Consider the following 23594-nt stretch of genomic DNA (forward strand, 5'->3'; position numbering starts at 1 on the left):
ACAAGAGATACACGTGTTACTCTATAACAGTGGTCTCCAAACTGCGGACCTCCAGATGTTGCAAAACTACAACTCCCAGCCTGCCCGGACAGCCAACGGCTGTCCGGGCAGGCTGGGAGTTGTAGTTTTGCAACATCTGGAGGTCTGCAGGTTGAGGACCACTGCTCTATAATAACATAAGACCACACTATTATTTTGCATGATGTTTGGCCACCAGTGCAGTTCACATATGGTCATCACCCAGCTTTACCAGGCTCACTAGTTACACAGTACAAGATCCTCAACTTATAAGTGGTCTCCAACCTGCGGACCTCCAGGTGTTGCAAAACTACAACTCCCAGCCTGCCCCGACAGCCGTTGACAGTCCGGGCAGGCTGGGAGATGTAGTTTTGCAACATCTGGATGTCCGCAGGTTGAGGACCACTGCTCTATCATAACATAAGACCACGCTATTCTTTTGCATGATGTTTGGCCACCAGTGCAGTTAACATATGGTTATCACCCAGCTTTCCCAGGCTCACTAGTTACATAGTACAAGATCCTCAACTTATAATGTCCTCATTCTGCATCTTCTTTAATATGCACTCACCTGCAGTGGACACACATGGGAGCTTTGTGGTCCCCTTGATATTGACGTATCAGCTGGATCATTTCCAGGAAACAGGCATAGGAGTCAGGAATCCCCCGGTCAGGCCAGGCTATGTACTGGAACTGGACCACCTCTCGCACTTCCTACAGGTGGTATAAAGGGAGTTTAAAGGGGTACTCCGGTGGAAAACATTTTTTTTTTTTTAAATCAACTGGTGCCAGAAAGTTAAACAGATTTAAAAATGACTTCTATTAAAAAAATCTTTACCCTTCCAGTACTTTTTAGCAGCTGTATGCTACAGAGGAAATTCTTTTCTTTTTGAATTTCTTTTTTGTCTTGACCACAGTGCTCTCTGCTGACACCTCTGTCCATGTCAGGAACTGTCCAGAGAAGTATAGGTTTGCAATGGGGATTTTCTCCTGCTCTGGACAGTTCCTGATACTGGCATCAGGTGTCAGCAGAGAGCACTGTGGACAAGAAAAAAAAGAAAAAAAAAAAAGAATTTCCTCTGTAGCATACATCTGCTAAAAAGTACTGGAAGGGTAAATATTTTTTAATGGAACTCATTTACAAATCTGTTTATAACTTTTTGTCACCAGTTGATTAAAAAAAAAAATGTTTTCCAACGGAGTGCCCCTTTAAGGGAATGCGTCAGCTCTTTTAAGCCCTCAAAACTGCTGACTGTTCCATATAGAGAATTGGGAGGGGAATTAAAGGGGTATTCCAGGGAAAAACTTTTTTTTATATATCAACTGGCTCCAGAAAGTTAAACAGATTTGTGCATTACTTCTATTAAAAAAAAATCTTAATCCTTTCAGTACTTATGAGCTGATGAAGTTGAGTTGTTCTTTTCTGTCTAAGTGCTTTCTGAAGACACGTTTAGAAGCAAATCCCCATAAAGAGAACCTCTTCTATTCTGTGCAGTTCCTGAGACAAGCAGAGATGTCAGCAGAGAGCACTGTTGCCAGACAGAAAACAACTCAACTTCAGCAGCTGATAATTATTGAAAGGATTAAGATGTTTTAATATAAGTATATAAGTAATTTACAAATCTGTTTAACTTTCTGGAGCCAGTTGATAAATATGTATATATATATATATATATATATATATATATATATATATTTAAAAAAAAAAGTTTTTTCCTGGAATGCCCCTTTAAAAACATAGACATAGTTCCCAGCATACAAGGCTGACAAAAACATCCTGTAGCACCATGGGCACTGCTATAGCAAGTGCCCAGGAGGTGGATCCCTTATGCAGAGTGCAGAGTTGTGCATTTAACATAGGCAGTGCCTAGGGCGCACTACAAGATGTTTTTTGTCAGTCATCCCATCTTTATGATCAGAATTTTATGAATGTTTTTATTTCTCTACTATATAGAACTAAGGTCTTAAAACTGCTGACAGGTTCCCTTTAAATCGTAATATCCTTTGACAATATCCTGCAGCAGAGTGTGCCATCCAATGTGAAGCTATAGCTGCAAAACCGTGCTTCTTAAATCACACTATTCAGTTTACATTCTGAGACATGGGGGACAAGAGTTCATCAATGGGATTTTCTGGCCAAAATTGTCAATCAGCTGTTGTGCAGGGTTTGGGGGCCCGATCCATGGTCTGTTCTGGGCCGGATACAGTATGCTCAGTCCATTGCATAGTGGTCATGTGTGGTTACTGCAGCTCAGCTCATGTTCACAGAGGAGCATGTGGATGTGTTTGTCATTACCGTTCAGTCAGTTCTGTTAAAGGGGTATTCCACTGCCCCAGCATCAGGAACATTTTGTTCTGAACGCTGGGTGCGGGCTACAGGGGTTTTGACATCATGGGCACGCCCCCTCAATGCAAGTCTATGGGAGGGGGCGTGGCCCCCTCCCATAGACTTGCATTGAGGGGGCGTGGTGTGACATCACTAGGGGGCGTGGCCGTGACATTACGACCCTCGCAACCCTCACCCAGCGTTCGAAACAAAATTTTCCAGACACTGGGGTAGTGGAGTACCCCTTTAAGGACTCCAATTTCTCCTGATAAAAATTCAGTATATTATCATGACATGCCAGCAAAACCGGCTGCGATTACCGATCCATGTTTGAGTAGCATAAACATTTCCTAACAGAGAATGTTACGACTAAGATTTCTCTAAGTGTTGGAGCTGGATATATTCACTCACCTCCTGAAACATCACTCTGAGAGTACGAAGCACAACCTCTGGATTCGCTGTGTTTTTTGACACCTGAAAACAGGACAATAGATCATATAGTGGACACAGGTAGTGAATGCTAGTTAGCTGTGAACTATTGGGAATTGTATGAGGGGACATACTCACCGTACTGATAGTGATCGCTCCATGCTGGACGGTCTCTTGGTCTAGGGGCCAGTATCGCTCACATTTTTTCTGCAAGAAATTAGTCTTATGTATGTAAACCAGGATGCAAGATTCACGGCAGATATGATAATATGGACAAGACTAGATATGGGGATAAGTTTACAGCAGACAAAACCAGGAAATGCAGGGGATGAACAGGTTAACTGAATGTCAGAACACTAAACGGGTCAGGAAATCAAGAGCACTGTTCACACTGGACTCAGAACAAGGAACACACTAGACACCCCACTCCAAGCATGTAGGAACATCAAGACCAAAGCCACATAGGCTCCTAGCCAGCGGGCACTCTCTGATCAGGATACTGGCCTAGGAGGAAACAAAAATACAAGCAAACACGGGTACAAACAAAGACTTAATCACTCCTAGATAGACGGAATAGCACAAGGCTAAGAACAGGATTCTATTCTCGAGTAGCAGGATCAAACAAGGTCAAAACAGGACTGACAAAACGCACAGTGGGAATACAGACTAAGGCAACACAAAGCAAATGCAGAATGAACAAATACGTAAACCCGAAAAATGTACTAAAACAAAGCAAGCTAAAATCTATATATCAGACTGAACAGATAACCATGGTTAAAACTCAGGATATACGCACAGACAGACATAGTGAACATCAAGCCAACATGACCAGAATACAGTTCTAATCACCAGAACAGCACCTAAAGAGGTCTTATAACTCCTCCTAGTGCTGAAGTCAAGAAGGTTAAAGGGGTACTCCAGGAATTTTATTTTATTTGACTATGCTACAGGGGCTGTAAAGTTAGTCTAGTTCATAATATAGTGTCTGTACCTTGTGTGACTGTTTTCTCACAATTCTTCTGTGATTATCGCCCCAATGTTTTTTTTTTTTTTAACAGCATACAAAATTAATGATGTCTCTGGATTTCCCAGGTTTCAATGCGTCGAGACATGACATCACTAGTTTGGTGATCAGAGGGAGAAATTTTGCAACAGCTATAGACCCTCTGGTTAGAAAACACTGTGTTTCAATGGGTGGGGTCACTGATGTGTGGGAGGAAGGAAAGTGACCTCAAACTTTCAAGCATGGAACTGTGGGATGTGTAGTTTAGAGAACAAAATCCAGCAAGAAATACCCAGTTCTGGCAGGTAAGTACTAAAATCACCTTAAGGTGGATAACCCCTTTAAAGGGGTTCTCCGGTGCTTAGACATCTTATCCCCTATCCAAAGGATAGGGGATAAGATGCCTGATCGCGGGAGTCCCGCCGCTGGGGACCCCCCGTGATCATGCACGCGGCACCCCGTTTGTTATCAGTCCCCGGAGCATGTTCACTCCGGGTCTGATAACTGGCGACCACAGGGCCGGCGGCGTGTGACGTCACACTCTGCCCCTCAATGCAAGCCTACGGGAGGGGGCGTGATAGCTGTCACGCTCCCTCCCATAGGCTTGCATTGAGGGGCGGAGCGTGAGGTCACACAGGGCGGAGGCGTGACGTCACACGCCGCCGGCCCTGTGGTCGCCGGTAATCAGACCTGGAGCGAACACACTCCGGGGACTGATTACAAACGGGGTGCCGCGTGCAAGATCATGGGGGTCCCCAGCGGCAGGACTCCCGCGATCAGGCATCCTATCCCCTATCCTTTGGATAGGGGATAAGATGTCTAAGCACCGGAGAACCCCTTTAACTCATCCCATCCCAGGGAGAATTAACACAGAAACTGTCCAGACACAAACCTAATGTCTGAACTGGACCCCAAGCAGAAAACACAAAATACAGATAAATGGACATTACAGCAATACTCCATACTTTATACCTGCACTAGTTGGCGCACATGAGCTACTGGGGGCCATCATGTTTATATTATATATTAGATATATATTTACCAGACCTGGTTTTTATGTATATTGTCATATTTGTGACAATGTGGCGGCCTCCATCCGGTGATAGGAACACTTATTTTATCACCATCTGTTCTCAGCTTGTGATAATAGAAGGGGAAGAAGAACTTCCCTTTTATGACTTCTGTTCTGATGGTAATTTATAGTCAGTTCAAGAAATTAATAGTAAAAAAAAACAATATATATCCATCCAGCTTCTGTATTCTACCCAGAGCCTTTTTCCCATATAGCCATGTATGGCCGGGTTCACACTTCATTTTTATGTCTGTTTTACTTTTTTTTGTTACAGTACGTTTAACTTTGCTGTATTAACTACGATATTGTGTACACTAAATAAACGTACAATGTTACAACATGTTTGGGTTTTTTGACATAATGGCAATGTGTAGATCTGTTATCATATATATTTTCTCTTTTTTTTGTAAGGGTATAAAACATAGAGTTTAAACATAAACTAAAATGCAGTGTGAACTGAGCCTTAGGTTCTTTCTTTGCTTTGCTGCTGTATTCACAGCACTGAACAGAGCCTTAGGCATTACCCGCCATGGTTATGGGCTGCCAGCGATTTAGACACATTGATTTTAATCATTTATTTTTTTTCCTATATTTTAATGATGATTTGTTAATAAGGCCGTGATATTTCCAATGTTTATGTTCAACTTTGCAAACCAGACTCACCTTTCCCAGTTCCACCTCACGGCACGCCATCACTATCACCTGTTAGACACAAAACCAGAATTAGGAATAATCTGATGGACATTAGGGCATCCTCTACATCAGTCATCTCCAACCTGCGGACCTTCCAGATGTTGCAAAACTACAACTTCCAGCATGCCCGGACAGCCAACGGCTGTCCGGGCATGCTGGGAGTTGTAGTTTTGCAACATCTGGAGGTCCGCAGGTTGGAGACCACTGCTCTACATCTAGAGGAAAGAAGGTTTCTACACCAGCACAGACGGGGTTCTTTACTGTAAGAGCAGTGAGACTATGGGATTCTCTGCCAAAGGACCTGGTCATGGTGAACTCTATTAAAGACATGAAAAGGGGCCTGGATACATTTCTGGAATTTAATAATATTACCGGTTATAGAGGGACATTTATCAATCTTTGCTTATATATTCTTTTTTTTAGTAATTTTTTCCTTACTTTTTTTTTTTGCTTATGTGTGACTTATTTATCAACTGGTTTCAGCCTGTTGATAATTTTCTTTCACGTAAGCAATTTTTCCTTTTTTACTTTGGTTGTAGCTTTTTCTGCTCCATGTTTGAGCTGGAGTAAATTTAGTAAATTTTTAACCCTGTTGCGACTTTATTTTTTGCGCAGTTGCGACTGTCGCAGTTAATAAATACCTGACTACCCGTAGTCCATTTTAAAATTATTACTACGTAGTTAATTTTTGGAAAACTTGCTTTTCTCGCTTTCCAGTCAAAATGTTGCTCGAAAAATCGCGTAGTCGCAGTTGCGACAATTTTGCGACAATTATAGTAAAGAAAACCTGACTAAACCCGTTGATAAATGTCCATAATAGACACTAGTTTTATAGGGACAGAATGTTGATCCAGGGATTTATTCTGATGTCAATTTTGGAGTCAGGAGTTTTTTTTTTCCCTTTGTATGTGGCAATTGGCATTAGGGTTTTTTGCCTTCCTCTGGATTAACACAGTAGAGACACAATAGGGTTATAGGTTGAACTTGATGAACTCCTTTTTTTCAGCCTTAAAGGAGTAGTCCAGTGGTGAACCCAGTGGTGAACAACTTATCCCCTATTCTAAGGATAGGGGATAAGTTGTAGATCACGGGGGGGTTCCAACCGCTGGGGCCCCCCGTGATCTCCTGTACGGAGCCCCGACAGCCCGCGGGAAGGGGGCGTGTTGACCTCCGCACGAAGCGGCGGCCGACACGCCCCCTCAATACAACTCTATGGCAGAGCCGAAGCGCTGCCTACGGCAATCCCCGGCTCTGCCATAGAGATGTATTGAGGGGGCGTGTCGACCCTCGCTTCGTGCGGAGGTCGACACCCGCTATCTGGCCGGAGAGCCGGGGCCCCATACAGAGAGATCGCAGGGGGCCCCAGAGGTCGGACCCCCCCGCGATCTCAAACTTATCCCCTATCCCTAGGATAGGGTATACGTTTTTCACCACTGGACTACCCCTTTAAGAACTATGTAAGATCCCTTAGGGTGCGTTCACATTGAGTAATTCAAGAGGAATTTACTCGAGTAATTCCTCTTGAATTCTCCGCTTAGAAATAATTAAAAGGGTACTCCGATGGAAAACGTTTTTCTTTTTTTTTAATCAACTGGTGCCAGAAAGTTAAACAGATTTGTAAATGACTTCTATTAAAAAAAATCTTAATCCTTCCAGTACTTATTAGCTGCTGAATACTACAGAGGAAATTCTTTTCTTTTTGGAACACAGTGACACCTCTGTCTTTTTTAGGAACTGTCCAGAGTAGGAGAAAATCCCCATAGCAAACATATGCTACTCTGGACAGTTCCTAAAAGGGACAGAGATGTCAGCAGAGAGCACTGTGGTCATGATGTCAGCAGAGAGCTCTGTGTTCCAAAAAGAAAATAATTTCCTCTTTAGTATTCAGCAGCTAATAAGTACAGGAAGTATTAAGATTTATTTTTTTTATAGAAGTAATTTACAAATCTGTTTAACTTTCTGGCACCAGTTGATTAAAAAAAAATTGTTTTCCACTGGAGTACCCCTTTAACATCTGCTTCAATGTATTTTACTCTGCACCCTTCACACTGCGTAACATGTTTATTCTTCTTGCGGAATACGCGAGCAAAAGTCCATTGAAGTCAACGGTGAAAACATTTCCAGCATGAAATCGTTTCCGCATGGAATTTGCACGGAATTCACGCGGATATTCCGCACGAAAAAATAAATAAATAAAACGGGAAATTCCAATTCTTGGTTGTAGTCCAGCAAAAAAAAGAAAAACAGTTTCCTCCTATATTCCGTGCAGAAAACCTGCGGGGAATTCCGCTTGATTTTCACACAAATTTTGCGCAAAATAAATAAATAAATAAATTCTGCGGCTGAAGTTTTACGCGAGGATTCCTCTCCTATTCCTCAGTGTGAACGTACCCTTACAGTAAACCTGCATTCACACACAATGCTGGGGTTTTGCTGCCATAGCCGCCTGTAAACTAGATTCTAAAGACTAAACACACAGCTATGGAAAAGGTTTCCTACATTTCCTGTCCTTGCTTACGTAACATAATAATATCTAAAGGAAGTACAGAAAATGCGGGGGTTCTGTACCCAAGCGCTACTGTTAAGTAGAGTCGGTAGGCCAATAGGTACACAGGATGCTCTTTATTTCATTCGTACATAAAAAGTACAACTGGACAACGCGTTTCGGCGTTGCTCTCGCTGCTTCCTCAGGTCCACAATATAAATTGTGTAGCGTCCTGTGGATAGGTTCCTGTGTCTGCCATCATTCCACCAGTTCTCCACATCCACAGGAGCTATCATTATGCTGTATAACTAATGGGCCCCACCAACTTAGGCTCCGGCAGACAATGAAGTTTAGCAGCAGTCACTGACTAGAGCACTGTTTCCCAACCAGGGTGCCTCCAGCTGTTGCAAAACTACAACTCCCAGCATGCCCGGACAGCCGTTGGCTGTCCGGGCATGCTGAGAGTTGTAGTTTTGCAACAGCTGGAGGCACCCTGGTTGGGAAACACTGGACTATAGTCATCTCAGATCCTGAACCAGCTCATACGGCATTCTACAGGCCGGCTGGGAATGAGTAGATCTTTGGAATACGTGTGACGGTCTGGTCTAGCTTGTTCTCTCATCCTCTGCAGATAGAAATGAACAATGATGGCGGTATCTGTCCTCTCTCTATTATCCAGCTGTACAAAGAACATAAATGCAAATGTAATTGCACCGCACAGTCACATGACTGCCCATAACAAACAAAGTGGGGCGGTAGTATAAGCAGAATCCTCACGGTATTATAAGAGAACGCGCCTTGATGTTGAGTAACATTTAGTAGCATAAATTACAAAAAAAGAGAGGAATGGAGTCACTTATTTTAATATAAAAATATACGGTACATATTTTATTGATATACATTAAAATGACAAAAAAGCATAAAATACATAGCAAGGGAAAAGGGAATTCCACTGGGTGAGAATAAATAAGCGTCACTCCAGGCCAGACCCACATCACAATAAAGAAGAAGATTAAAGGGTAAGTATTCCCCATGTACATATACACTATATATATGGTTAAAGGGGTACTCCGGTGGAAAACTTTTTTTTTTTTTTTTATCAACTGGTGGCAGAAAGTTAAACAGATTTGTAAATTCCTTCTATTAAAAAAATCTTAATCCTTCCAGTGCTGCTGAATACTACAGAGGAATTTATTTTCTTTTTGGAACACAGAGCTCTCTGCTGACATCATGAACACAGTGCTCTCTGCTGACATCTCTGTCCATTTTAGGAACTGTCCAGAGCAGCATATGTTTTCTATGGGGATTTTCTCCTACTCTAGACAGTTCTAAAAATGGACAGAGATGTCAGCAGAGAGCACTGTGCTCGTGATGTCAGCAGAGAGCTCTGTGTTCCAAAAAGAAAAGAATTTCCTCTGTAGTATTCAGCAGCTAATAAGTACTGGAAGGATTAAGATTTTTTTTTTTTTTTATAGAAGTAATTTACAAATATGTTTAAAATATATTTCTGGCACCAGTTGATTTATAAAAAAAAAAGTTTTCCATCGGAGTACCCCTTTAAGGGCGGAAAATTCGCCCATTCTATCCATGTGGAAGCAATCAGGAGTACATACATACCAAAATTATATGCAAAATATTATGTGGAGGTCTGCTGGAGCGACGCCACCCCAACGCACATTTCAGGATGTCCTTTGTCCTGGGGGTCAGGACGAAGGACATCCTGAAACGTGCGTTGGGGTGGCGTCGCTCCAGCAGACCTCCACATAAAATGTTGCATATCATTTTGGTATGTACCGGTATGTACTCTTGATTGCTTCCACATGGATAGAATGGCCGAATTTTCCGCCCTTAAAGGGGTACTCCGATGGAGTTGATTTTTTTTTATAAATCAACTGGTGCCAGAAATATATTTTAAACATATTTGTAAGTTACTTCTATAAAAAAAAAATCTTAATCCTTCCAGTACTTATTAGCTGCTGAATACTACAGAGGAAATTCTTTTCTTTTTGGAACACATATCTCTCTGCTGACATCATGAGCACAGTGCTCTCTGCTGACATCTCTGTCCATTTTAAGGAACTGTTCAGAGTAGTAGAAAATTCCCATAGCAAACATATGCTGCTCTGGACAGTTCCTAAAATGGACAGAGATGTCAGCAGAGAGCACTGTGCTCGTGATGTCAGCAGAGAGCTCTGTGTTCCAAAAAGAAAAGAAATTCCTCTGTAGTATTCAGCAGCCAATAAGTACTGGAATGATTAAGATTTTTTTTAATAGAAGTAATTTACAAATCTGTTTAACTTTCTGCCACCAGTTGATTTAAAAAAAATAAAATAAATAAAAGTTTTCCACCGGAGTACCCCTTTAACCATATATATAGTGTATGTACATGGGGAATACTTACCCTTTAATCTTCTTCTTTATTGTCATGAGGGTCTGGCCTGGAGTGACGCTTATTTATTCTCACCCTGAGGAATTCCCTTTTCCCTTGCTATGTATTTTATGCTTTTTTGTCATTTTAATGTATATCAATAAAATATGTATATTTTTATATTAAAGTAAGTGACTCCATTCCTCTCTTTTTTGTAATTTATAATCATGTAGGAGTACACAGTGGGTCCTATGCTTTTGTGCTCATGCTGATATAAATTGTTCGGATAGCAATAATTTGCCTTTGTATATGAACATTTAGTAGCGTGTACACGTGGCCTTTCCTTCAGCTCAACTGGATGATATCACGAGTATGTTTATTGGCAGTCACAATGTCTAACCACCATGTAGTGTCAGCGGTCGTACTTACCTTCACATTGTACTGCCATATCATCCTCCAGAAGTCCACTACTGTATGGCTGAGGGGCCCCTGCGTGGCGATGTACCGGGGCTGTTTATCTACACCCTGTGGAATGAAATGATATAATTTACTACAATGATTTATACCAGACATGAATGCTATCTGTATATGGACATGTACAGTGTGACACAGGAATATCTAATACCAATGGACAGCGTTCCCCAACCTGTGGTTCTCTAGCTATTTCACTACAACTCCCATCAGCCAAAGGCTGTCAGGGTATGATGTTTACAACAGCTGGAGAGCCACAGGATATATAGGATATATATGGTACTGTGTGGTATAGCATTATGGTATGGTAGGCACATGTGTACATTGTATAATGGGTAATATAATTCTGTATTAAAGGGGTACTCCGCTGCTCAGCTTTTCGGAACAAACTGTTCCAAACGCTGGAAATGGCGCAGCGAGCTCATTACGTCATAGCCCCGCCCCCTCATGACATGATGCCCCACCCCCTCAATGCAAGTCTATGGGAGGGAGCATGACAGCCGTCACACCCCCTCCCATAGACTTGCATTGAGGGGTGGGGATATGACATCACAAGCTCCCAGCTCCAGCGTTCGGAACAGTTTGTTCCAAACGCTGAGCAGCGGAGTACCCCTTTAATGTCTATAGGAGATAATGAAACAACCAGGTCATCGTGCTCCAGTGGATAATACAAGTACTTCATCGGTAAGGTCACTTTTCAGCTTTTCAGACCAGTAGGTAGTATAAGCAGGACTATAACCTACCTGCATTCACTGAACACCTATCATAGTACATAGGGCATAGGGGCACCGTATAGGGCGGACCAAGAAGAACACAACTCCCCATAGGAGCCCAAACAGCATCTCCTGCCCCTGCAGACCTGGCCGGTCCTCATATTGCAGGATTACACTTGTATTTATATACTGTGGTATAAGATCACATTTCCCATGTAGTGGCCACTAATAGGGAAATGTCTGCCATCCACATCCTCCTTGAAGGTATCTGAAGCCGGTCACCAGTCTGGCTATAAGAATTGGCAAAACAACTCATATAAGAATTGGCGAACCACAGCTGGGCCCCACCATCCAAAGTACTGGATAGCAAATGCTAGAGATGGAGGCAAAGTGCACTGACTCCACTGCTCACCTGTATGAAGCTGGCATTAATGTAATCAGATCCAGGACCATCTGCAAGAAACGGGACCCGGACTCGGGTCTGATCATCTGAAACAGCAAAAGTACCATAAATACTGTAGAAAGCGAACTATGTATGCATTAAACAGTTGTGGTAACCCAGTAGGGTAGTGATATAGGGGTATTGCAATTATGCTACAGGGTCTGGTGGTATTAACCCTTGGTTTGTCATGACGCCAGGGTGCGGTTGTTTTGTATAGAGGGCCCTGCCGCCAACCGGCCCAAAAAACGGCAGGGAATAAATGGAATGTCCACAACAGGATTTATGAGTTAACTGGAACTTTTACTGAACTTCTTATGCCAACAGCCTTTACAATTAAACAGTTTCTCTTGAGGTAACCGGGATGCAGGTTCCTCACAGGCTTTGCTGGGACTAATAGTCTTGAGCTTTAAGCAGGCCACTGTGCTACTAATTATAGGATTTGAGTTGAATAGTAGTCACTAGGAATTTGTAGATAGAGCTTTATAACTCACGGTTTTAGTGGCTGCTGGATCTTTAGGTTTTGGCCTAATTGAGATGAATTGAGATCTGCTGATTGTGCTGCTTTAGTGTCCAGGTCTCAAGCGAGGAATAAGAGAGTGCAGGAACAAGAGCCAAGAGAGAGAATTTAGTGACTGCAGCCCTTTATATACCAGGGGGGATGGACTAATCCCATTGGTTGCAAAGCCTGTAGGTCCTGAACCCAGAGAACTCTGGGTACATCACATGACATTATCACATGACCCCGGAAGGTCCTATACATTCATACCATCTCTATATACATATTGTACAATATACAGGAACACATTTATACGAGGCAAACAAGGGGAAAGGCCTGCAGGAGAGCCCTGTGGAATGGAGGGATTCTAACTGAGGGGACTTAAGACAGGGACAGGACAAGGTCCTCTACCGGGACACCACACAGTGCTCCCAAGCCTGTAGCTTTTTTTGCTGTTTAGACGTCAGAATATGCTGGAAGCTGAAGTCCCACAGTACTAGAGGTTCAGTCTAGGTCTTTACGATGCCTGAATAAAATCTATGGCTTTGCATAACTGTATCGATAGGTAAATGACTAGTCCTATCATTGGACACTGAATCGCTTCCTGTGTGTATGGTTAACCCTTGTACTGCTGCTGCCATATATTGTATTCCCCCCAAAAATAAATAAAAAATACACCGATAAATACAAGTCCTCAAGTTTGAGTTTCTGGGAAAACCGGTTGATTGCCAATACTCTTACTGCCATAGTAGTTATTACCATGTAGCATGCTGTTCATGAATGTACACAAGGATAAGGTCTACTGCAAGCCCTCTCCGAAATTAGATGGGTCCTCAAACCTTCCTTCTTTCCCAGACAGGGAGCTGGGGTTACAGGGGGGTGCATACCCCTTTACCACCAGGCGAAATTTCCCTGTGGGGTACGTGGCCAGTGAACAAACAGTGACAGAAAAAAAATACTCAAGGGCGTGTGCCATGATACGACCTGGATAGAAAGCTAAAATTATTTAAAAAAAATTATCCTTGCATTTCCTATCCATATGTCTAGGTGAACCATTGTGTAAACTGTAAAAGTGACTATAATGCTGTCCTATAACCACTAGGTCTTATATTTATTAGGGGGAGGGCACGAAATGCTCTTTATCACAATAGTAGAGATCTTGTCAACTCCTTTCAGCTAAAACCGCAAATTATTGAAATGATTTTTTTTTCTAATGATTTTTAAGTTGAATTGGAACTATTTTGCATTAATAAACAGGCCTCATGAATATTAATCAGATAATCAACTTTCATGAATACTGATATTTTTTCATGTCTAATAATACTATCCAGACACTCTATAGATAATTCTGCATCTTAAAAGCAGCTTTCGACATCATAGGTCTACAGTATGAAGAGATAGAGAGTCCTGGGGTGAGGGGCGATGAGGGGACCCATTGTGTGTCCCCATAATGTGAGTGTAAGGAGGAAGGGAGTTGAGCAAGGATTGAGCTGGAGTGAGTGGTTGTGGCTATGGACCAGTGGTCTTCAAATTGTGGCCCTACAAATGTTTAAAAACTACAATTCCGAGCATGCCCGGACAGCCGTTGGCTGTCCGGGCATGCTCGGAGTTGTAATTTTGCAACAGTAGAGGCCCACAGTTTGGAGATCACTTGACCATAGCCACAACCACTCACTCCAGCTCAATCCTTGCTCAACTCCCTTCCTCCTTACCTTCACATTATGGGGACACACAATGGGTCCCCTTATAGCCCCTCACCCCTGTATTGTTTTTTTTTTTTTTTTATATATTGTTTTTTTTTTTTTTTTTAGGAATCTTGGTGTTTAACCAGTAAGACTGTCTGGGATGGTATTTGGTGAGCCAGCTGCAAGTGCTAAGGGACATTGGTGGGCAGCCGGTTCCACCAGGACAAACTCCTTTGTATAGGTAAGCCAGCAACAAATGGGTATGCGGAACCACCATTTTGGTCTCCCCTGTGATGTAAGGTTGTCTGTATATATAGAATAAACACAGAGGCTTTTGTCTCCCCCTTTGCACAAGGTCTTGTATTTAATGCTTTGTTATCTAGAGTGGGGGTGAAGGTGAATGTGCGCCCCTTATACTCACATGGCAGGATGTCCTTGTACCTATTCTTTTTCAGGTTTTCCTGGCATCCTCCCACTTCTGAGGAATAGTTGCTGTCCTGCCGAAAGGCTGCAGCGCGGTTTTTGATTTCCTGCAAAAACACCAAAACCCAGGTAATTTAGAAAGAAAATCTTTACACTATTTTTTTAAACCTATAACATTAGTAACAGTGACAGATACAGTGAAACCTCTATACGTTGACCACCCAATATTGGAAAAAACAAGTGTTTTTTTATGAGGGTGGTCCACTCAAAGAAAAGAGTGTACAGAATGCGGATTACAGTATCTAATGAAGTCTAAGGCTGGGTTCACACCCCGTTTTTGCAATACAGTTCTCGTATCAGGTTTTTGATGAAACACAGATTCCTCAAAACCTGACTAAACTGTATCAAAACGTGTGTACAAATTTTAACCCGTATACGGTTTAAAAGATTATGTCCGGTTGCATCCGTTTTTTAAGAAAAAAAACGTATACGTTTGTAACTTTTCACTCAGTTATGAATAAAGTTTCACTTGTTTGATTGAAATTCCAAGAAAAAAACTGTGCAAAGTCAAAAACCATATGGTGAAAACCAGATGGAACTGTACGCTCATACGGTTCTGTACAGTTCGCATTGACTCCCATGTTAAAAAAAACGTATACGGTTTTTCACCCGGACCAAAAACCGTGGTAGGCTATGGACAAAACCGTACAAAAAAGCGGACAAAACCGTACAAGATGCAAAACGGATGAAACCCGATGCATCGTTTGGCATATGGTTTTCAATGGAGCGTCAATGCATACGGTTTTCAATACGGTTCCGTACGGTTTTCAAATTGAAAAAGTATACGGGAACTGTATTGCAAAAACGTGGTGTGAACCCGGCCTAATAAAGTCAAAAAGGATGTACTTTAAATAAATAATGATGTCAATATAGTAAAAGAAATTGGTGCACGAGAATCAGACAATGATAATTTGATTCTGTTGGGAATGCTGAATGAATTGACATTTGGATTGTCTTGGCCGCATAAGATAGGATATGTAGAACAATAAAAAAAAAAAAAAAAGCCGCACTCACACAATGTATCGTCATGAAGTTTGATGCTTTTATTCATAGCGTGTCCATAAAAAACAGTCTGGGATGTGGACAGAGGCTAAGACAACATGTTTCACGCAATCAAGCGCTTTGTCAAGTCGTACGACCTGACAAAGTGCTTGATTATGTGAAACATGTTGTCTTAGCCTCCGTCCACATTCCAGCCTGTTTTTTATGGACACGCTATGAATAAAAGCATCAATCTTCAGGACGATACATTGGGTGAGTGCGGATTTTTAATTGTTCTACATATCCTACAAATAATGATGTGTGTTGAATTACTGGTCTAAGCACTGTACACTCTCTCATTCATGGTCCAAATCATAATTTCTCTCTCACGTCTAGTTTCCAGCATGGCTGGCGGCTTCATTCCTTGTCCTCTGCCTGGCTCACGATCTTATACCTGTCCCATACATGAATTCCCATCTCATATCTGCTCCCCGGCATGGCTCTTCATTTTATTTATGGCCCCCAGCATGGCTTTCCGTCTCAGTCCTGGTCCCCATGGTTTCCCATCTCATTCTTGGTCTCCAGCATTGCTCCCCATCTTATTCCTGGTCCACAACATAGCTCCCGTACTCATGCTCTTTCCCCAGCATTGCTTCCCATCTCATTCCTAGCCCCCACCATTGCTCCCCATCTTATTCCTGGTCCACAACATACCTTCCTAGCTCATTCTTTTTCCCCAGCATATCTTCCCATGTCATTCTTAATCCCCAGCTTTTAATTCCTGGTCCACAGTATTGCTCCCTAGCTCATTCCTGGTCCACAGCATATCTTTTTATCATATTTCTGATCCCCAGCCTGGTTCCCTAGCCCATTTTTGGTTACCAGCATGGCTCTCCTAGTCCCCATCATGGCACTTAATCTTACTACTAGAGCCCAGCATGGCTCCTTATCTTTTTCTTGTTGCCAGTTAACCTCTTCTTCTTATACATGGCTCCCCATCTAATTCCTGGTCCCCAGCATGGTTCCACCACTTCTTCCTACATTCTAGCATGGATTCCCATCTCAATATGGTCCCAACATGACAACCTCCTCCCTTTCTTGGTCTCCAGCATAATTCCTCTATCATTCCTGGTCTCAAACATTAGAACAAAAAAAGGATCTCTGAAGGTTCCAGGGCAATAAATCAATGTCAACCTTTAAGGGGTGACCCCCTTGCGGAGAAAACCTTTACAAGAAACCCCTCTTAAAAAAATATCTTTATTGTTATGCTGTATTAAAAACTACCCTTATTAGACACAAAGTTTAAAATTATCAGCAGTGTCAATGGAGTGTTGTGGGAGAGTAAAACCTCTCCTAATTGCTAGACCTCTGTTAAGGCTGTATGTTGGTGTATGGTGCACTGGATCTGTGCACTAATAGATATGCATGATTGCATCAGTATTTCCACCATTGAACACACACTGTATTAAAACTTGGCTAGCCTCCCCGACGTTTTGCTGAATAAATCAGCTTTATCAAGGGCTGTTTTTGGTTTACATATATGAGTACAGACTTATTTGGGTATCCTTTATTTGTGGGGCCTGGATGTAATAGACATATGCAATTTTTATATTGTGCCATCGTATTGCTAATTAGGGACTACATGCATCTGTCTGCTGGAATACTTGTTTGCTAGTACGTGGTAGGCGTTGTAGGACTACAATCCTCCGCCTGGTCATTATATATGTGTTTTAAATGATTTTAAATGTTTGTGTACTCTTGTTTCTTTTGTGTGTCCAGGATTATTAATAAAGTATATTTACATTTTCTATACATACATTTTGTCAGATATATATTTCTTTTTTGGTGTGCATTCCCCCATAGTTGCTAGCTTGGTTCTTTCCCCCTTTCTTTCAGTCCATCTATTATAGCACTGGTTTGCACCCGGTACGTTGTATTATTTGGGTGGTGCCTATCTTTTCCTAAATAACAGCTTTAACAGAGGTCTAGCAATTAGGAGAGGTTTAACTCTCCCAGAACACTCAATTGACACCGCTGATAATTTAAACTGTGTGCCTAATAAGGGTAGTTTTTAATACAGCATAACAATAAAGATATTTTTTAAGGGGGGTTTCTAGTAAGGGTTTTCCCCACAAGGGGGTCACCCCTTAAAAGTTGACATTGGTCTCAAACAAGGCTCCTAATTTATTCTTAGTTCCCAGGATGGCACCAATCTCAATCCTATTCCCCATCACTGAGCCCTTTCTTAGTCTCCAGCATAGCTCCTCTTCCCATTGCAGCATGACATGAGCTGTGCCCTTCCATCTCTGACAACCTCCATCCTCATCCTATCCAGTGATACCTGCTGGTTCTAGAAATAACCCTCCTCCTGCTTTATCAGCTCAGATAGTGTTGCATAATACTGGCAGTAATATCTTAGTTGATGTCCCTCATAAGTCTCCTTCTCCTTCTTTTTTATGCTCCATAAACTATAATGGGAATAAAAGATTGGTTATAAAAATGTCTAGATGGTGGGTGATCCTCCCAAATGATTGAGTGTCAGAAACCTCTGTCTGGACTTATTGTGAAGTGTTTTTTGTACTATTTCTTGCTTTGTAAGACCAGTTTAGCTCCAACCTTGAAAAATAGTGTCCTCCAACATGTGACTTTTTAGTTGTTGTAAAACCACAACTCCCATCATGCCCTGACCGCCAATGGTTGTAAGGACACAGGTTGGGGAACACTTCTGTAAAACATGGAAATAAGGAAATAACCCTAAAAAAATGTCAGGTATCTCTAAACGAACTAAAAATGTACAAAATAAATGGACGCTGCTGGGTAAAGTCCAGGGCGATCTTTGTCAGAAAGAAAGTAGAAACTGATTTAGGTAACACCGTCCCCATATTCAGTTCCCTAAAGAAAACTGAAACCAAATTTTATTTTTGTAAAAAAAAAAAAAATCCAAAAAAAAGGTAGTGAGAGAACTGTGACATGTCAAATAAAAGTTATTTTTCTTAGCTGTAAACCTCCAGCTCTCATGGACATTGGCCATCGAGTCAGCAAAGTAAAATCTGGCATCTATGATATAGGTTATTCACTTATTATTTGGCTTTATACAGTGTAGAAAAAAATGATTGTAGACTGGTAGGTTAATTCATGTATATATATATATATATAGTGATGTAGTCATTTCTGACGCTTAGGACATAATTTACACTAAATACAGAAGGGAAATATAAGAAAAGATCCCTCTACAGCGGCTTCATAGCAGTTTCCAGGCACCAATAGGAGATTGTTCTACTAAAATTGTGTTTACGCCCTTAGGAGCCATAGTCACAGATAATAAAAAAGTGCAGGGCACCATGCTGGAAACCTATCCAGACCCCATTAAAGTCAATAGGGTCCATTAGGTGCCATTTATATCCTTCATGTAAGGCATCCAGCACCACCATTATTTTTATTGTTTTGCTCCTATGATCAGGGCAGATCAATGGAAACTATGATGGAAATGTTAGCAGGGCCTGAACTATATAATTTGGTTTACATTTGTTGCACTGATTTTTGTTTTGTGACATATATTACCAGAGTGCAGAGCATTGTGGGAGATCAGATGAAAGGAAGTATCTCTGTATATGAAATTAAAACTTATATTATAAACAATAAAGGTTTTTTCTGCCGCAAATCTCGCAGCAAATCTGCTGCTATTTTAAAGCAAATTTTACATGTTAAATGTGGATTTTGCAACAGATTCAATGTGGATTTCTCCCCCATGCATTAAAGGGGCTTTTCCACCATGGACATTTATCTTCAATCCACAGGATAGGACCTGACGCATTCTCGAGAACAGGACACCTCAAGCTCCTGTCTGAATGGAGAGACATTCGTTGTGTATAGGAGTGCTGAAGATAATTGACTACAGCATTTGGCAATCTTCGGTACTCCCATGGAAAATTAACAGAGCAGTTGTGGCGTATACACACTCCATTCATAGGAGAGCTTCAGAGTTTCGATTTTAAGATTGCAGGTGGTCCCAGGGTTCAGACCCCTCATGGTCATACACTTAACCCTTATCCTGTGAATAGGAGATGGTGTCAAAACTTTAAGGGAGGGAAATCCATTGTGACAATTCGCAGTATTCTCGTTTTTCTATGTGGAAAGTAGAAGTAACACTATTTTTGGCCATTGTATAACTTCTATATGACATTTTACACCAGGCTCTGCAGGCTCTACACTGCAGGCTCTATTTTTACTTTCAAGTTGTTCCTGATTTACTGTGTATAGACTATCTGCTATGATGTCTGCATATACACAGAAGAGAGGATTCTGCTCCCCTGTATTTATATGGCACACCATCAGAAGCAGCAGCAGCAGCATGGAGGACATAATGGAGCAGCATTGTAAGCTGTAAATCCAACCATTGGGGAAATATAACATTCACTGCAAGCTGCTTTCTTTCTCTCTCTTCTTTTATTCTACAGCTCCCTCCTCATCCCTCACTTCTATGGGCAGCTATAACTTGGTACCTTAGTGAGCTGATCCCTCTGGAGATGGACTTAAGCAGTTTTTTTGAGCAAATGATGAGAAGTGGGAAGTGGAAAGGAGAAAGTGGAGAAAGGCATTTTTCTCTCAACAAAATATATAAACATAGTTTCTTATATTTACCTATACTTTGTTTTTTTTAAAGTTAGTGACCATTTAAAGGACTTGTCTACTGTGGACAAACCCTTCTCACATGAGAGGTCCATATTATGGCTCCTTCACACCGCCACTGGGCTCCTTCCCTTTAGGATCCGTTCAGTGCCAAACAAGGAAACCTTTTCACAACGGACACTGCCGGATCCCGACGGATCCCAGACACTTAAATGGGGTCCGTCAGGACATGCAGTATTTTTTTCTCCACTCAACAGATTTTGCGACAGGGGTCCCTTTAGGGGAGCACTGCTGCAATGTGAAGAAAGCCTTAGTAAGTTCATTTGCCAGAAACTTGACTTTTCTCTTACAGCATCAGAACTTTTAGCAAGCAGAAAGCCGCAAGCACAGGATGTTATAAAAGAGCTAACGCTACACCGGACTGATAAGTACCACTCTGCTGTACAAATGTGTTACTCCTATTATAAGCGTAGGTTCCCCAAAGCTGATCCACTAGTCACATCAGACATGATAGCCGGACTGACAGCTGTAATCGCCCTTATCCAGTAGGATTGTGCCCATAACCTCTAGCCTCATCCCAGAGATAGTCATGGTGGAAGACATTGCACTAGCATTTGTGTATCTAAAATCAGTGTTTTTCCACCAGTGTGCCTCAGCTTTTGCGAAACTACATCTACCAGCACATACGTTTCCCAACCAGTATGTCTCCAGATGTTGCAAAACTACAACTCCTAGCAAGCTAGGAGATTTGCAACAGCTGGAGGCACATTGGTTGGAATACACTGGTTGGGATACACTGGTCTAAATGTATTAATCATGAGGGCACAGCTAATGATGTCACTTAGCAGAGCCAGCCGCCCAATCCATACCACCCAACATATTATCCACCCTATAGGCAACCTGGCTACTTGAATTCTTCATTGAAATGTTTCTGCAGGTTGGTATCAGACACTCATTTACATTGAAGGTGCACATTACATGGAGTATTGGATGCGTGAGCAGCCGATCATACAGAAGGAATGCTGACAGGTGAGGTTCTCAGTAACAACAGACAACGCTCGATGAAAAATTGTGTAAGAACTGTAATTATATAAATATATAAAGTTAGCCCTATGTGGAACAAAAGAAAGTCTTACAGGTTTTCTATATAGAATTTCTTTTTAGACTTGGACACTGCTGTATCCTCCATATGTGTCATTGTAGCTGGAGTCTAGACTGCCCAACATTGAATAAGCATGTCAGAGAGGCTGTCACTTCTATCCTCACACATGTAATAGAACATCATGATCTGGTGTAGTAGTGATAGTATACACAGAATAATAAAACACAAGAACAGAAGTGAAGCCGTTGAGATAAATAATATAGAAAGTATACTTTATTAGAAAAAATGCACAAATATATAAAAGCAGAGGACTCACACCCAAAAAGATGGGGGACAAAGAACAGCAAGAGTGATCCCCCCAGGATACAAAAGGAGCTAATGAAACAGACTATACACAAGCATAGTACAGAATGTAGTAGTAGTGATATTATACATAGAATAGTATAGACTAGGCTGCTGTAGTAGTAATATACATAGAATAGTATAGACTAGGCCAGTGTAGTAGTATTATACATAGAATAGTATAGACTAGGCCGGTGTAGTAGTGATATTATACATAGAATAGTATAGACTAGGCCGGTGTAGTAGTAATATTATACATAGAATAGTATAGACTAGGCCGGTGTAGTAGTGATATTATACATAGAATAGTATATACTAGGCCGGTGTAGTAGTGATATTATACATAGAATAGTATAGACTAGGCCGGTGTAGTAGTGATATTATACATAGAATAGTATAGACTAGGCCAGTGTAGTAGTAATATTATACATAGAATAGTATAGACTAGGCTGGTGTAGTAGTGATATTATACATAGAATAGTATAGACTAGGCCGGTGTAGTAGTGATATTATACATAGAATAGTATAGACTAGGCCGGTGTAGTAGTGATATACATAGAATAGTATAGACTAGGCCGGTGTAGTAGTGATATACATAGAATAGTATAGACTAGGCGGGTGTAGTAGTGATATTATACATAGAATAGTATAGACTAGGCCGGTGTAGTAGTGATATTATACATAGAATAGTATAGACTAGGCCGGTGTAGTAGTGATATTATACATAGAATAGTATAGACTAGGCCGGTGTAGTAGTGATATTATACATAGAATAGTATAGACTAGGCTGCTGTAGTAGTGATATACATAGAATAGTATAGACTAGGCGGGTGTAGTAGTGATATACATAGAATAGTATAGAGTAGGCCGGTGTAGTAGTGATATACATAGAATAGTATAGACTAGGCCGGTGTAGTAGTGATATACATAGAATAGTATAGACTAGGCCGGTGTAGTAGTGATATTATACATAGAATAGTATAGACTAGGCCGGTGTAGTAGTGATATTATACATAGAATAGTATAGACTAGGCCGGTGTAGTAGTAATATACATAGAATAGTATAGACTAGGCCGGTGTAGTAGTGATATTATACATAGAATAGTATAGACTAGGCCGGTGTAGTAGTGATATTATACATAGAATAGTATAGACTAGGCCGGTGTAGTAGTGATATTATACATAGAATAGTATAGACTAGGCCGGTGTAGTAGTGATATACATAGAATAGTATAGACTAGGCCGGTGTAGTAGTGATATAATACATAGAATAGTATAGACTAGGCCGGTGTAGTAGTGATATTATACATAGAATAGTATAGACTAGGCGGGTGTAGTAGTGATATACATAGAATAGTATAGATTAGGCCGGTGTAGTAGTGATATTATACATAGAATAGTATAGACTAGGCCGGTGTAGTAGTGATATTATACATAGAATAGTATATACTAGGCCGGTGTAGTAGTGATATTATACATAGAATAGTATAGACTAGGCCGGTGTAGTAGTGATATACATAGAATAGTATAGACTAGGCCGGTGTAGTAGTGATATTATACATAGAATAGTATAGACTAGGCCGGTGTAGTAGTGATATACATAGAATAGTATAGACTAGGCGGGTGTAGTAGTGATATTATACATAGAATAGTATAGACTAGGCCGGTGTAGTAGTGATATTATACATAGAATAGTATAGACTAGGCCGGTGTAGTAGTGATATTATACATAGAATAGTATAGACTAGGCCGGTGTAGTAGTGATATTATACATAGAATAGTATAGACTAGGCCGGTGTAGTAGTAATATACATAGAATAGTATAGACTAGGCCGGTGTAGTAGTGATATTATACA

The 23594-nt window shown here is 41.2% G+C and overlaps 1 protein-coding gene across 2 annotated transcripts in view; it reads right to left on the reverse strand.

The window, feature by feature from the left end:
- The window catches only part of PTPN18 (protein tyrosine phosphatase non-receptor type 18), a 49926-nt gene that overhangs the window by 12769 nt on the left and 13563 nt on the right, over positions 1–23594 (reverse strand). For both annotated transcript variants that reach the window (XM_056538503.1, XM_056538502.1), the window contains exons 2-8: positions 14623–14731; positions 11991–12067; positions 10824–10919; positions 5512–5550; positions 2912–2980; positions 2756–2818; positions 590–732 (exon numbers count right to left, since the gene is read on the reverse strand). In XM_056538503.1, coding sequence (XP_056394478.1) covers positions 590–732; positions 2756–2818; positions 2912–2980; positions 5512–5550; positions 10824–10919; positions 11991–12067; positions 14623–14731 — 596 coding nt within the window. The remainder of the gene's footprint in view (positions 1–589; positions 733–2755; positions 2819–2911; positions 2981–5511; positions 5551–10823; positions 10920–11990; positions 12068–14622; positions 14732–23594) is intronic.

The sequence above is a fragment of the Hyla sarda genome, chromosome 9 (genome assembly GCF_029499605.1).
Source record: "Hyla sarda isolate aHylSar1 chromosome 9, aHylSar1.hap1, whole genome shotgun sequence".
In the NCBI taxonomy this organism is placed as follows: Eukaryota; Metazoa; Chordata; class Amphibia; order Anura; family Hylidae; genus Hyla; species Hyla sarda.